Below are 16,527 nucleotides of genomic sequence, written 5' to 3'. Positions count from 1 at the left end.
AGTATCAACATCATTTCCTCCCGTGTTAGGTCTGTCTTCATCTTAGATGTGCCTCCTTAAATTCCCATAACTGTTACCAATGGTGTCTTACATCAACTGGATTGTCCTTGCTTGATCAATATATCTGCAGGCTTTGACCTGCTTTATTACCTTAGGCAGATCATGAAGGGACGACATCTTGGCCATCTTCTGGGCATGGAGGTGTGGGGGGGAGGTAGTTGTCCAACCCCCTGAACAATGCAGGAAATTCACTAGATGACCCTGGTGTTCCCTTCCAACTGTATGATTATAAGATAAATCCCCCCCCAACCTCAAGTGTTGCAGTTCTCTTAACTGCTCTTGCTCTTTCCCACCACTACAATGGAATGACCTTCATTCTCGTTGCCGCTCAATGGCTATGGTACAATGGCCGCGGCCATGCTGATCAATCTCTTATTCTACAATCAGCTGGTGCTTTCAACACCCACAGTTTCTGCAACCCCCTTCATCCACATCTATTGCATGTTTCTGTCCCTGTGTGTTCTTATCCCATTATATATTTTGCAAAGGATACATTAAATAGTTAAGTGGCCCTCCTCTTTCAATATAATTGTGAAAGCAACTCAAGGAGAGTTCTTCCAGTTCTCCTCAAGTGATTCCTTTTCATGCAAAATCTTAACTGTTATTTAATCTGATCAAGAAATGTGTGCGTAAAGTGCTGTCAAGTCACAGCCAACTTATAGCGAGCGACTCCACAGGGCTTTCAAGGCAAATGATGAAACAGAGGTGGTTTGTTATTGTCTTCCTCTGCAAAGTCTTCCTTGGTGGTCTCACTAACCCTCTTTAGCTTCCAAGATCTGATGAGATTAGGCGATACTGTGTAATTCCACATCCCGACTCTAGAAATGCGCCCCTGCATATAGTATGTTTAAAAATCATGTGCGGTTTTTGTCCCCCCCTAAAAAAATAGAATATATAAACTGGAACCATCAAACACATATAAGATCTCCAGTTCATATTTTGAACTGTGGATTCTAACACAGGAACCTTGAACTTCCATATATAGGATTTTTATGCTAAATCTGATATGGCGTTGTCGTATACATTTCCACTTGACACATGCGTAGTTTGGGATAATAGATTTCAGCGTTTGAACTTGGCTGATTTTTACAAAAGTAGTTTCTCTCTGTATAAACCATGCCCTTCCAAAACACGTGCTCCACAAATTTAAAGATTAAACCAAAATTGACAAGGTACTTTTAAATTACACTCCAATTCTACCATTTCAATTCTTTCTACTATCTGTAATACAGTTTGTTCTCAAATGTTCAAGCACCTCTGTGACCCTTCCACCATTTCCATATGTAGGACTTCCTCCTGGCTATTCAGTTTCTGTTGGTTCTTTCTCCTGCTGCTTAGAAGTATGGAAGAGGGTTACCCAATTTAGCACAATGAAGACTTTGTAACAATTTGCGCACACACGCAAATTGTTATAAAGTCTATATGTGTGTTGCAAATTATTTTCCAACCCCCTGCAAATTCGCTGTTTTCACATTACCCAAGTACCTTGTCTCTGATAAACTCCCCCTAAAAGATAAAAGTTTTCAAAAGAACTGGATTCTATGGCACTGTCAGCCAATCCATAAGATAACAAAGCAAAATAACTGGATATGAGTCAATATTCTCACTTTTAAATCAATAAGATTAAAACAGATTAAAGAACTTCATTTAACAGATTTGTGGATCATTAAAATGGCACTCAATTGGGGGGAGGGGGGTCAGATACTTGAAATACATCCTCTACCATACAGTGAAATGGAAATTTTTACAGGAAAAATAAAACCACCTTTTCCATATTTCTCCATAAAGCTAAATTAATTCTCTCCCTTGGTCAAATTGTCCCTTGATAATTTTTGCACCAATCTCGGTCATAGTTTTGCAAGTCTTGTTGAGTTCATTGAGCCCAGCATGCATGTGACTGTGTCCACAATTTCATATTTGATTTTTTTTCATGAAACTTTGACGCCAAGCTCTGTCTCAAACATGCAACACCTTCAATTAAGTGTGAACTAAAAAGGACAAGTAACCACAAACAGAGGAGCTGTTGTTTTCCTTTGAACACTTCAAACTCTGAAGGAAAAAAAGAAAGAAATTAGTACAGTTAGCGTGGACAGTAAAAAATAAAGCCAGTGCTAAATATTTCTTCTTCACAAGAAGGTCATAGACCAATTCTAAGCATCTTTACGAGCGAGTAAGTTCCACTGAGTTCAATGGGACCTTCTTCCTGATAAATACGCTTAGGAACATAAACTTTTATTTTATGACGCTCAAATGAACTTCTTAGATTTACCTTATTAATTATTTAAAGCTTGTATTAGTCAAGAGCCTTTGATCATGCAGCCAGCTATGAGATTCAGAAACTGATCTCTTCAAAACACCTTTGAGAACAATGATAAGAGAGAAGAGAAGTCGTCTGAAAGACACACCACTATCTGTGAATACATCCATTCACTGTTGTCTCTAATAAACAGGTTTTGCAGGTTTTCACAAAACTTCAAAAACATGCAAAAGCTGTTTGGCTGAAGGCAAATGTGATGCAAAAGAAATGAATGGCTGCACCACAGATAACAATACCCCCATCATACCGCTTTCAACTATTTTGAAAGCTATGTTGGTTTCCAAGGACTTTTGGGTTCATATTTATCTACTTGGTCCTTTCCATATGGACAGTCGGGGCATGTGATTCTGGAGAAGTTTATTTCCTGAGTTGCAGAGCGCTGGTCACAAAGCCAAGCAGAACTAAGCCAGAAATTTCAGCCCTAATGTAATTCAAAATTCTAGACTGCAGCCTTCACTTGCCAGTGTATTATCAGTTCAACACAAGATGTTTAGAGACACTGCGATACATTGAAGACAACATCAGAAGTTTGTTTTAAAATGCTGAAGTGACCTAGTGCATGTCAAACCACAGTGCACTTATTAGAGGCTAGAAATAAAATGCAGCGTGGTTTTTTTTTAGCGTTCTGTGAACAGGTTAGGTCGCGGTGGCAACGTACAGAAAATTACACCCAGCGATGACAGTTCATGTCATGCATTAAGAGGTGAAAGACTTCAAATGAGCTGTGGACGCACAAAGCATCCCTAAAGCTTCTAGCGTTTCTGAGCACACCAATGAGAAACCTGTTCTTTTAAAAAGGGCAGTTATCCGTCTCCTTAAATGTCAGGGTACTATTTCAGCCATGGGCCGGCCCCACCCCTCTGTTGTCTTCGCTTTATGAAAGGGACATTAAGAACAACGGGTTTGGGTGGAGGCTATAAACTAGTGATGTTGTACAATCAAAGACAACGTAACAACTGTTTTAAAATAACGTGCTAACCGCATGGAGAAGTTCTAATCTGCACTTTCCCCAACAGCAGCACTAATAGCATCTCAGGGAGAATGGAGAAGAACTGGGGATGTGGACGTCCACCCTGCAACCCTATGCTTCACCCTCGCCCCTGAGAAAAACCCCTACCAGGACGAATGCTGTCCAGCAACAGATAGCAGAACAGTTCAGCCACATGTAAGAGCTGCCCCTTCCAAAGTACAAAAGGCGGTATGGTTAAATGACAATTGCTACACACAGAACGGACATATGCACGAACCCACAGCACCAGCCTGGAAGGGCTTCCTTCCTTGCCTTGTGACACTTTGCAAAGAAAAGGGGGACCAAGCCAAAAGGGATAAGGAAACTTTCGAAGTCTGCTTTCCTTCGCTTCCTCGTCGTAGTCCGCGCACAAGATGTCCTACTGGACCCGTGAACTTGTCGAACACTCCTGTTTAGCACAGGAGCTTCATCACTAGCTAAAGCAGAACGACATGCGAGGCTTAGCAAGAAAGTCATTTTCCTCACTGACCACATTTTCCCCAAGAAACCACCGACGTGAGCTGTACAACACAGGGAGTGTAACTGTCACCCAAAGCTACATCAACCACGCCGCGGCCTCTGTTCCTTTCCTGTACTTCGACACACCTCGTGCAACCTTGATCGGCGTTCAGTCAGCGTCAGGACCGTTTAAAAGACAGGAGGAGATCCCAGACCCCCTCGGTTATCATTCATCCAGCCAGGCACACGAACCCAGAACGACCCACTCCTTCTACATAATGATTCTACCAGCAGCCCACTGGTAATTTCCTAAAGCCCACCCGGCAAGTCTGTTATTTGCTGCCATTATGTTTTCAGCCACAAAGAAAGTGAAACATGCGAGGGGGAGAAGATATCTGAAGATTCCCCCAACAGCCGGCAGAGAAAGGCTTGAAATAAATGCCACAAACTATGATGGGGAAGGGCTGCAAGGAAAGCAAAGCCCAGAAGTGCTTTGGTAAAATTGAGCAGTTTTTAAACTTGTACCAATCCACTAGAGTAAACCCTGCTGGGCTGCTGTACCCCCCACCCCTTTCCCCAGAGCAGTAGCAAAAGCATGCTGCTGCATCTGACAGGGACATAAAAGGCACAGGAGGCGAGAGAGTTAGGCACCTCTCGGGTTCATTTACTGCATGTCAGGGACAGCCGCAGGTCTGCTGCACCCTGCTCCAGGCATCTCTCCGCTCACCTACCGTCCTCCTTGTCCAGCACCATCATCTCAGGGTTCTCAGGGAGTCTGGGTGCTGACGCTCCGTCTCCAATCGCCTCCGCTCGCGGGAGAAAAGAGCTCGCCTACGTGGGAGCCCCGAGATGAGCGGCTGCGGCTCAGCTGATTGTCCTTTAGCAGCGAGAGAGCTCTAATTATCCAGTTGTCCAGCTTTTAACCTAGATTGCACTCAGTCAGAATTACCTTCAGAAATGAAGCACTTTGCAGATACAAAAGCCGGTCTCACCCACTTTTTTTGTACCTCGGAATTGCAAGGAACTAAAACTGCAATTTAGAAAAAAAAGGGGGGGGAATCAGAGCGGTTTCTTTGGTTCTCACCTTCTAAATGGCTCAATTTGCACAGTATAATCTGTTTTAATGTAATTGCATTTGATAGCCCATAACCTTGGCTGTTGCAACTATACAGCTTTCAGCCTTATAAAGTGTTTTCCCCTTGGATTTAAGCTGAATCTCAATCTAAAATTACACTCCAAGGGAGGGGGGAGGAAAATATCTAAACCTAGCTACTGCTGCCTCTGCCTCTCCATTTGTGTGAGCTTTGCACCCTTGCTGCCGAATAAATGCTCTCATTTCCCAGGGACCCCCACTTATTCTTCTGTCAGGCTTTAATGGAGAATTTAAAGCATTTCAGCTCTGCAGCGCCACCTGCAGCACAGATTTGGCTACAACCCACTCTGCAGCATTTCTATTAACTTTGTCTTTTTTTGGTGCTCTCCATTTTCATTACGTTGGATTTACCGGTGATTTGATTGAGCGCACCTTTAATATAATGCTCAGTAGGAAGGGAAAAAACCTCTCAGTATCTGTACAGTAAAATTTCCATCTGCATTCTTCATTTTATTTATACACACACGCACGTTTCCCCTAAGCAAGCCCTGCTTCCCAGTTTGCTTACTGTGAAAATATTGGCAGCTTTTAGCAAGCTAAATTTCATCATCTTGAAATAAAAGTGTTCTGTGTAGTAATTATAAGATTTTAAAACTAAGTACCCACACACGACAACTTCCCTCATCTTGTTTTTCTGTGAGAACTGTGAAGGGGGGGGGGGTCCTGTATCTTTCTGCGTGATGGAAGGAGGTTATTTTTCTCCCAAAAATGCCATTGTAAGTTATTATATCACGTGTGGGCTTCAGCACAGTGGAAATACGCATCTAACTGTCCTGTGTGTGTGTGTCAAGTGCTGTCAAGTTGCAGCCGACTTACAGCAACCCTTTATGGGGTTTTCAAGGCAAGAGTCTGATGAACAGAGGTGGTTTGCCATTGCCTTCCTGTGCATAGCAACCCTGGTATTCCTTGGTGGTCTCCCATCCAGGGCTGACCCTGCTTAGCTTCCAAGATCTGACGAGATTGGGAAAGCCTGGGCCATCCACGTCAGGGCATCCTAATGTGATAGTCCTACACTCTTCTCTTAATAACAATTTAGCACCTTCCTTTCTAAAAATCACAAGAAATGTAACATTTGCAAACCTTCACTTTAATCTAGAACTTGAACTCTTGGGTGTAAAGGTAGGGGCAGGTGGAGAATTAGGAGGCTTTTAATCCAGGATTTATCCTGTAATATCCCCTGATACAAAGAAGCTGAGGAGACCTTTAGAACGATCTCTCCAGTCATCCCACTATTCCAAGCTGTGTCATTTGTGACAGATGACATCGCAGATGACGCCCAAATCTGAACTGAAACATTTTCTAGCTATCCAAACAAAGTCATATTCTGAAAAGATGAGCATGTGTCTTTCTATCAGAAGACTGAAGGGTTAGATTTAGAGGACAAGGCTCTTAAGGACTCAGCACCAAAGAACAGGTTTCTGACCGTCTTTTTAATCCGAGAAAACATTTCATTCCAGTTTCCACGATACTTCTCCCTCTCCTTTACAACTGATACAAGAGTAACCTTTTAAAAGCATGATAGGAAGCTCTAGCCAGATACCCTTAATACCTATTTTTAATTAGATTCCTTATCCTCAACTCAAATGGCTTTGCCTTTCCTCTTCATTTTGAATGCTTAATCCTAACAGTCCTTGAACGTATTTGATGTTAAATATACCATTTTGCATGGAGAATCATTTCATTCAGTACTGAAAACTTCCATTCTCGTTCAGCTACTACCTATTTGCTAAGGAAAATATAGTATGCTCCAGCAAAAAATGCCACAACTTTAAGTAGGATTTCTATACCATGATCCTAAAAGGCATTAATTCTGGAAGCCAGGCCTTCATCAATACCAACAAATCTGTTCATCAGTACTTTGAACTGGGGAAGGGATCTTAAATCCATTACATTTTCTGACAAACTTTAAAAAATGCACTAACTAAAGCAGAATTACAGCAAATTACAACCATTTAGGTGGATTTGAGGTTTAACTAATCACAAAGGCTAATATAATACTTCCCTAGCACACTGTTAAATTTATATAGCTAACAAATTATCACAGATTCCTGACCCGAAGTCTTACTCTTTAAGCCACCATGGACTACTTTTGGCAGTATCATTTCAGAGATAGATTTAAACTTATAATATTTCACAGTGCAGTTTTCTAAACTCACTCCATTGTTTGACATAAATGCAACTACCATAAAGAACAACAAATAATCAATCTATTGATTGATCAATCTACAGTGTGGTGTAGTGGTTAAGAGTGGTGGTTTGGAGCGGTGGAGTCTGATCTGGAGAACTGGGTTTGATTCCCCACTCCTCCACATGAGCGGCGGAGGCTAATCTGGTGAACTGGATTTGTTTCCCCACTCCTATACATGAAGCCAGCTGGGTGACCTTGGGCAAGTCACAGCTCTCTCAGCCTCACCCACCTCACAGGGTGTCTGTTGTGGGGGGGGGAGGGAAGGTGATTGTAAGCCACTTTGATTCTCCCTTAAGTGGCAGAGAAAGTTGGCATATAAAAACCAACTCTTCTTGTTCTTCTTTTACTGCTATTGTGATTATTTAAACTTCTCATTCACTCATTTGAATTACTATGTTTTTTTATTTAAGAAATGTTCCCTAGAACATTAATAGATTAAGGGCACAATCCAATCAAAATCCCATCATTTTCTATGTAAGAGTCAAGCACGGAAATCAACTGGACAAAAGTGCTTAACTTTGTGAGGATTGTGCCCGAAATTATTAGCCAAAGCATCTTTAGTTAAATGAAGCATTATAATGGGTCAGTGTCATTTTGCATTGAACTGATTCACTGAACATAGATTCTATTCTGTGAAATTCAAATAGCAAGTCCATTCATATAAATGAAAATGTGATCCTAACGTTGGCCCTACACCACACACTCGGTTGTTTTTTCTGTGCATATTCACCTTGCAGACGAATTAAGGCAAACATGGGAAAATGTTGTTGTGACCCACAGGAGCGACATGTAACCTGAGTTTCTGAACCGAATTTCCCTCTTTAATCATTATTTTAACCACCCTAAATGGGGGGGGGGGAAATGCTCCTCGAGATCATTCTATGACATCAGTCCCATTGCATCATAACCATTTTGACATATAGGAAGTGATGTCGCCTCACCGGCACAACTTGACACAGTGCCAGGACATATCAAATCAGGAATGTGACACTTTTGTCTTCTTGTCCTTTTCCCATATTCAGAATGTTATTCTATCCTATCCCAAACTCCATCCTACCCTCTATAAGAAAGAGCACCTGCCAAGAATACACTCCACTTGTTAATGGTGGCAGTTATATCATTTATTATGCCACAGGGCTGGTATTCTACTTATCCATTGAGCAGAAGGATCAATCTCCTCCAGTGTTCAGTCTGTGTCTAGTTACTCCCCACCTAGTTCTCAGCAACCCTCCCCACTTCCCCACAACTAATACATTGCAATATTTACCTAACTGGAGAACAACTTTTGAATTGCTCTGTTCCAGATTTCCTAGAATGATGGGCTTCCAGTGAGTAGTTCATCAGAGGGTACTCCATAAGATTCATGATGACCTCAGCACTCACTTAGGTGGGAGCAACTTTTATTTCAGAAGTTTCTAATTATTATTATTTTTTAAAAATAGCAGCTCCTCATTATCTGAAATGATAAAGATTTTAGAGATAAGTAACAAGCTGACCTTCGCCAACAAAAATACGGAAATTTTCACAAGCATGACCTTTCTGTATGGTTTTCCACCAATCTTAATCACCAACAAAACTTTCCACGCATCCCATTTTAATATGCCATAATACCACACTCCCTTTAACGTTCACAGATCAGCAACAAGTCAGCGAAAAGTGAGAGGCAGACAATGAAAGAGTGGTGTAAAATAAGCCGTGCTCCAATGGAAAAAGACTTTCTGTCTCTAATTTCCCTGGCACATTTTTAACAGGCATAATTTCGCCGCTGGAATAACTCCCTTACAAACAATTCTAAAAAAAATTTCCCAGGCACCACTTCAGTTCGTTACTCTGATCTCCACATCCTTCTCATCAGGGGTTTGTTCCTTAACATTTCTTCTTTTTAAGTGCATCCCATTCTAATTTCCTCTTTACCTTCACTACCATCCCCATTATTTCCTTTTATATAGCCATTCGTGAGAGCTCCTGGAATGAGGGCTGTTGAGAACTGTCTGGATAATCAATGTTTCTAGTTTCACTTCCTTACACCATCATCATTCCAGCCCCTGAGCTCCTTATGTTTAATGAGTATGTCTGCAATACTTGAAAGAACCCAAATACCCCCATTAGGAAACTCTCTTTAGATCTCAGTCTTCCCTCATAGCTCACCTGCTTCCCTTACTACCTCTGTGGAGGCAGCATCCTGCTGTTTGACCCGTCAATCAGATTTAAACAGATATAGGCTAGCTGGCACCCTTTGGCAAAAAAGAAAAAAAGAAAAAAAAAGTTAAGGCAGGACAGAGCATCACCCACTTATTTATAAAAGGGGAAAGGGAAAAAAAAAACCCTGATTCTTCTCTAGTCGAGCAAAATCTGTGACATTTTGCCATTGCCAGGATAATTTGGTGCAGTTCACACATCAGAATCAGAGCAGATGGAAACGCAAGTAAAATCCCAGAGGAACAAAACAGCAATGAATTAACCTTGCTTAATTATACTGACATTACTTAACCTCTTACATCTTTGTCTTTGGGGGAATATGCAAGGGGGAGGCTTTTTTTATTCATATGGTGGTTACCATGGGGATTCTAGACCCAATCCTAAATTATCTCGTTCCAAAGATAGTGCCATTATGCTTGAGGGCCTATGTTTTGACGACACCTAAATGTTTAGTTCCTAGGTACAAGTGATCCATTCTTAGTAGACGGCACTGAATTTTTAGAAACAGGGAAACAAAAAGACTTTGCCAGAAACAGGGTGCCAGTTTCGGTATCATACAGCTAGAAATACCAGCACTGTGAACAGAAAATCCTACGAACATATTTCAGATTCCAAGAAGCCAGTTCTGGAGAGATGAGAAAATACTTTTGCTGGGCAACAATAACAAGTTTTCAAGTGTGGGGGGCAGCCACGTGCCTGAGATACTATGCCTACAAACAGCATGGAGACCCAAAGCATCTTAAACCAGCAACCATCTTACACAGCTTTGTCACATGCCTGGCCCACATCACAGGGGTGTTCATCTGTGTTCAAAGGCCTAGCCTATGGTGGGCATGCACAGCCATGAAAGCAGGCACGGGATTTCTCCCTGTGATCCAGTTCACCCCACTGGTGCTTATATCAAATTGGTTCTCAGCTTTCGCGGGATATGCCACCCTAGCATAGTTTTCATAACAAGGAGAGCTTTCATTTCCGCCCCCCCTACTTTGCTTGAAGATAGTTCTTCACAACTTAGAAGCGTACAAAAACAATGCAGAAAGGGAAGCTTTTTAACAACAATCGTGTACTTGCAAAACACAACGGAAACACTATTCTGGAGGTCAAGTTACTATCGTGAGGAGGAAAAGTTGTTGTCAGAAAAGTTTACTCTGAAGAACACAGGTCCATGACCCCCAGCTGTACTCCTCCCCACAAGAATAAGCACTCACTGTAGCCAAAAAAGCATGATTCTGCATCCATCTTTCTCAGAGCGCACCACTTCCGATGTGGTCTCCAGTCTTTGTCCCACCCACACAGCACCACCTCACTAAGCCTGAATCCTGTGCACTGCTACTTGGGAGTAGACCCCACTGGGAAACACTGGAGCTACTTCCATATATGTTTGCACTGGGTTGGCCGGAAAAGTTACATAGGGATGAAGGAGGAGTTATGTGCCAGAAGACAGGAGCATCTTTGAAGATGGTATCTCCTTGCGCTGCGCTGCCCACAATAGCTGTTTTTCCCCCTTCCCAATCCCAACCTTTTGAATGCAAGGAAGAACTAAGGACAAAATACGATCCATGCAGAATACATCAGTATCAGTATGAGAATTATCATTTTCTAAGAGCGGGTCATCGTAATAATCACATAAACGGAATGAATGATCAGAGCAAATGCTTATCAGTTCAGATGTGAAGGCATCTGTCTTCAGTAATAATCAGGAGAACATCGCCAAGGACAGAAAATCACTGTTCACACCCCATCCAAGACATTACAAATATAGCCCCAGACCTTCTCGCAAGTTCACACATTAATTGCAACCCATCTGGGTTTGGCACCAAAAGTGCCCCTAACCATAAGGTCAGCTCTCCGACCTGTTTGTTTACATTCCCATTCAGCATTTTTATGTGTACAATTTTGTAACACTCTGGGGTACATCTTAAAAAGCATAACGGGTGAAGACAGCGTGAGATTTCCGGGCACATCCAGAGCGTGCTGACAAGCGGCTGTATTAAAGCATTCTTTTTTTTTTTTTTTGTCCAGCCACAAAAGGAGAAAGCGAAGGACAGAAACGCTTTGGAAAGCTCAAAACGAACCAACAACGTCAACTAGTTTTTAAAAAGTCATCTTTGCAGGGAGGAAAGTTACGGAGGTTGTTCTGATCAATAGTACAGTCGCAACATTTCTTAAGGGGGGGAGGAGAAGTTAAGTAAGTGGAACAGGAACTACGCAATATGACTTTTGTGGTGTCTAAAAGTGCTGTTTAAAAAGTGCTGCTGTGGGGACAAAGGGGACCCCAAACTATTCCCCCAAAAGCGCTATAGCCAGTTCTGACAGATAAAATTAGTTTAAGTGGACGCCACTATTTGGAATTATCCGCCTTTAGCTGTCAATTCACAGAAACTTCCAAGAGCCCCATTCATTGCTCAGTGCCTCCAGGAGGCAGCTTGGGGCCGGCTCCCTCCCTCCCCCGCAGCCCTTATTTCCCTCCCTCCTCGTAAGTAATTGCCCTTTTAATTAGCTTAGATGCTCTTTCACCCTCGCCCAAACCCCTGCCTCTCATCGCTACGCCCCAAGTGAGCCCCCCCCCCGCCTGCATTTTTATTTAGCCAGCCCTGACAATAACCACATGGTCCCTGGAAAACTTCCTTGCAGTCACTTCTGGCTCTCCCTCTTCCACCCAGGCTCGCACCTTCCCACCTCTTCCCCACAATCCCAGGTTAAGACCTCTTTTATAAAAACCCTTTCCCCATAATAAGCCAAGGAGTCTTTTGTGAAGCCATTCAGTAAAGCTCTTCTAGCCCCTAATAGGCTTTTTGGGGGGGCGAGAGTGAGAGAGAGCACGGGGGCAAGAGAAGCGGTTCAGGGAATGAGCCAGAGGTTAAACGCCACAATGGGGAGATGGAGACGAGGGACAGGCCGGGCGGGGATTGTTTTAAAACGGTGCAACTAATGGGCGTTTCAAACAGGGCACGTTCACACAGCCCAAAAAACGCACTTTCAATCCACTTTCAGTGCACTTCAGCGGTTGTTTGCAAGTGGATTTTGCCAGTTCAGCACGGCACTTTCACACCACCCAAATAATGCACTTTCAGTGCACTTTAGCGGTTGTTTGCAGGCGGATTTTGCCAGTTCAACAGGGCGTGTTCACACAGCTCAAATAATGCACTTTCAATGCACTTTAACGATCTTGTTTGCAGGCGGATTTTGCCAGTTCAACAGGGCGCGTTGACACAGCCGAAAAAATGCACTTTCAGTCCACTTTCAGTGCACTTTAGCGGTCGTTTGCAAGTGGATTTTGCCAGTTCAGCACGGCACTTTCACACCGCCCAAATAAGGCACTTTCAATCCACTTTCAGCGCACTTTAGCGGTCGTTTGCAGGCGGATTTTGCCAGTTCAACAGGGCGCGTTCACACAGCCGAACAAATGCACTTTCAATCCACTTTCAGTGCACTTTAGCGGTTGTTTGCAAGTGGATTGTGCCAGTTCAGCACAGCACTTTCACACCGCCCAAACAATGCACTTTCAATCCACTTCCAGTGCACTTTAGTGGTCGTTTGCAGGCGGATTTGGCCAGTTCAACAGGGCGCGTTCACACCGCTCAAACAACGCACTTTCAATCCGCTTTCCCTGCACCTGACAATCGTTTGCGAGCGGATTGGGCCAGGGTACTTTTCCAAACAACGCGCTTTCAACCCGCTTTCAGCGCCCCCCGGCAGTCGTCGGCGAGCGGATTGGGCCAACTCGCCCGGCAAACGCCACCTCTCAAGCGCACCGAAAGCGGGCTGAAAGCGCATCATCGGGGCCGAAAGGTTACATTTTGCTCTAATTCAAACGAGAGAATCTGACTAAGGCTCTCGACTTAGATTAAAAGAACGGCAACAAGATTGACATAAGGGCTCTATTATGATGAATTAGAATTTAAACGCAAAGGGGGCCACGAAGTTATCAACTGGAGAGAGGAGGGGAGAGGGGAAGTCAAGGAGATGCTAGCGTGAGCTGGTTACTCGGTTGAGGAAAAATAACGTGGACAGCATATTACCATGTTACTGAATGATGCAAATTATTGCGACATTAAACAAAACAATAAAAAGTTAATGAAAAAAAGAGGCGATCATGCGGCAACGCGCACACCGCGCACACCTCTGTTCGTCCGGCGGAGCCCCGCGTGAGTCCGGCGCTGGGGCGGCTGCGCGTCGGCAGGGAGGGAAGCCCCCACCGCAGCCGCCCTCCCTCCCTCCCTCCCTCCCCCGGCACCTACCGTCCTCCTTGTCCAGCACCATGGTGGCGGGGATCGGTTGCCTCCGCCGCTCCGTCTCCGCGGCCGACTCGCCCTCCAAGCCGCCGGTCGCCGCTCCTCCGCTCCGTTGGGGAAGGAAAAGAAGGCAGGGAGGCGCACGGGGAGAGGGCTTTGCAAAGCCAGGGGCGGAGGGACGGAGGGGGGGGGATGCACCCGGCTCGTCCTCCCTTGCTTTCCCGCTCTGTTCTTGGAGAGGGACCCCCCCCCCCCCCGACGCATGCACCGCCCGGCCGAGCCGGCTGCAGTCGCGCGACTTTTCCCCCCCGGATCGTGCTCGCCTAGGATTACAGGCGGCCGGCCCCGAAGAGCATCCCCCCCCCTTTTTTTTTGTGCAAAAGCAGCAGCGATCAGCTCTGACCCCCCCCCCCCTGTTCTGGAACCGCGACTCGAACGCCAATTTGGAAAGGGCACCCCCCAAAAAAAATAAAAGACGAGAGGGTAAGGGAGATGCTCGGCTTCTCCTGCTCTCTTTTCTCTCCCCCCCCCTTAACCTACACGCAGCCGGAGGGGGAGAAGGAAAAACACCCCGCTCTCACTGCAAGCGTATGGCATCCGTCATTAAAAAAAAAAAACCCAAACAAAAACCCTTTTGCTGTTGCTACTGCGTCCCTGGCCGAGCTTCTAAAGTGCTTTTCTCTGGATTTCACTCTAAATCTGAAATAATATTCAAAATGCACGGGGGAGGGGGGGTGGAAGGATGGAAAGATGCGAACCTATCGCTGGAAGCAAACGCGCTTGCCTGCCTGCCGCCCTTTCTCTCTCTCCCCTTCTCGCTCGCTCCCTCTCTCAATTTATGTGCTCGCACTCTCCTGCTGCTGAATAAATGCACACATTTCCCAGGGACCCTCGGAGTCCCCTGTTAATTAAATCAATTCATTATGCTCAGATCTGATTAGCGGCCCCCCTCCCCCCCCCCTCTTTGAATCAATTATTCAATACACAAACATAATTGCTTGTGCCAGAGGTGTCTAAGTATTAGCTTATTTAACTCCAAGGACACTAATTACCCCTAGGGCAAGGGAACTTTTCTCATTAATTCTGACAAAACACAAAAGCACAGTTAAAGTGTGTGTGTGTGTGTGTGTCTGTGTCTGTGTGCGGGGAGGGTGCCTAGACCAGAGCCAAGATGGGGAGGGGGGGGGAGCGTGGAGTCAGGAAAAGCAGTATTGCTGACACACGTGCAACTGTATAAATAAGCTCTGTTTTCTTCCTACCAATTGCATTCGATTATTCCTCACGTTTCTCCCCCCCCCCACCCAACTTTCCAAAACTGGAGAGCAAGAGTCGCATCGCAATGAACTTGGGTGGTGCGGCTGGGCTGAGAAGTGTTTGCAAGTCCTTTCCCGCCCCGACCTTTACAGTGTAAAAGGAGGATTTCAAACTAGTTGCGTTCATCAGAGCAGACAACTGTGAAAAATTGCCGTGCTTTCTGTCCTTCTCCCTCCCCAAAAAAAGGCTTGGAAGGAAGTTGCCCTGTGAAAGCAGCAAATGACACATAATTTAGTATGTAGTGGTAACTGTAGTGAATTGTTTACAGTCTGCATTAATGTCAGGGCCCACTATTTAATGTACTTGCTTCCTACGTTTACCATATAATGGGCTTGATTTTCCATTAGCAGGAACTGGAGTGCTGAAAAGAGACTAGGCAGAACTAATACAAACTGAAATCAACAATTATGTGCAGGCATGTTGCATACACAGTCTCTGGTCTTTCCCTCTCTCCCTCCCCTCGCCACCTTTTTAAAAGACAGAACTTGCCACTCGAAGCTGCCCGCGATATTTGCCCTGTTTGTTTTTAAGAAGTTGCAGTTGATTCTCCTTTTTCCCCCATCCACTCGTAACAAATTAGGAGTTTGGGTGTCCTAAAGAGTCTTATTGTTACCGGCCTGTGCACAGGGCTATGAAAGATTATTATTTTTTTCCTCCGGCAGTGCATGAGCCGATGCATTAATCCATTTGGCTCTCTGTATCCAGAAATGTATTAACTCTGCTCATCCTGGGTCTCAGTTCATCTCCCACCCCTGCCCGCATCAGGCTCGGTTTCCTTATTGCCAGTTCAGGATGGTTCCTCGTGATGGGGCACATTCAGATTTTAGACCTCTTGGGGGAACAAATCACCGACTATATGCTTCGCGTCTAGGGCTTTCTTTTTCCTTTTTTGGCCCCGCAGTGTCACATTCACCCATGTCGGAAGTTCCACGATTAGAATGACTCATTTGGCAACTCTGCCCATTATCTTTAAAGCACACCTTGTCCGTATCACTTAAGAGCCAAGGAGGAAACCTGGCAAGATTGTTGCCAAGCAAGCTTAACTGAAGTACACTCGTTGCTTTTGCAAGTATAAATATGACTTGGAATATAGCACTGTGTTCCATTAGCTCGGGATGTGTTTCTATGCGCGCGAGGATAAAATGTCTTCAGCTTTGTAACACAACAAACCCTGTTAATTTTCTGGTCTTTAATTTCCAGCGGATGGCATATACTGCACCCACAGGAACCTGACCTGCTTAACTCAATGAATCACATTTTCAAAGAGCGCAACCGAGCTGGAAGAAGACCAAACCATGGAGAAATGTTTTTTTCAGCATGCTTTTTTACAATAGGATAAAACATGTTGGGGTTGATCCTATCCAGGGAGCTTTCATTGGGAGTGCAATGCCAACCGTCGTAGATGGAACAGTTTCTAAAAATGCCGTGTACTTGTGATTGGGTTTGACATGGGCAGCGGTGATGGTAAGATCACAAAATCTAGGGTTTTACTCATGACCCCAGGGATGGGGAAAAGCTTTTCTGCGGGAGCTAATATTGTCGGGTGGACATGGGTATATTCAACTGCCTTATACTGAATTGGACCATTGGTTC

General features: G+C 44.5%; 1 protein-coding gene across 3 annotated transcripts in view; it reads right to left on the bottom strand.

Moving 5' to 3' along the window:
* Positions 1–13,730, bottom strand: part of LMO1 (LIM domain only 1) — a 120,961-nt gene extending 107,231 nt beyond the window's left edge. Inside the window, exon 1 of one of the 3 annotated variants that reach the window (XM_056850889.1) lies at positions 13,627–13,730. In XM_056850889.1, coding sequence (XP_056706867.1) covers positions 13,627–13,648 — 22 coding nt within the window. In that variant the 5' untranslated portion in view covers positions 13,649–13,730. Of the gene's footprint in view, positions 1–4,572; positions 5,160–13,626 lie in introns of those variants that run through there. The other 2 variants (XM_056850888.1, XM_056850890.1) reach the window with 2 other exon arrangements.
* Positions 13,731–16,527: the final 2,797 nt, after the last annotated feature.

Source organism: Euleptes europaea, chromosome 6 (assembly GCF_029931775.1).
Source record: "Euleptes europaea isolate rEulEur1 chromosome 6, rEulEur1.hap1, whole genome shotgun sequence".
NCBI classification, from domain to species: Eukaryota; Metazoa; Chordata; class Lepidosauria; order Squamata; family Sphaerodactylidae; genus Euleptes; species Euleptes europaea.
Note: the sequence above shows the minus strand (reverse complement) of the source record. Positions and strands in the feature narration are given on the sequence as shown.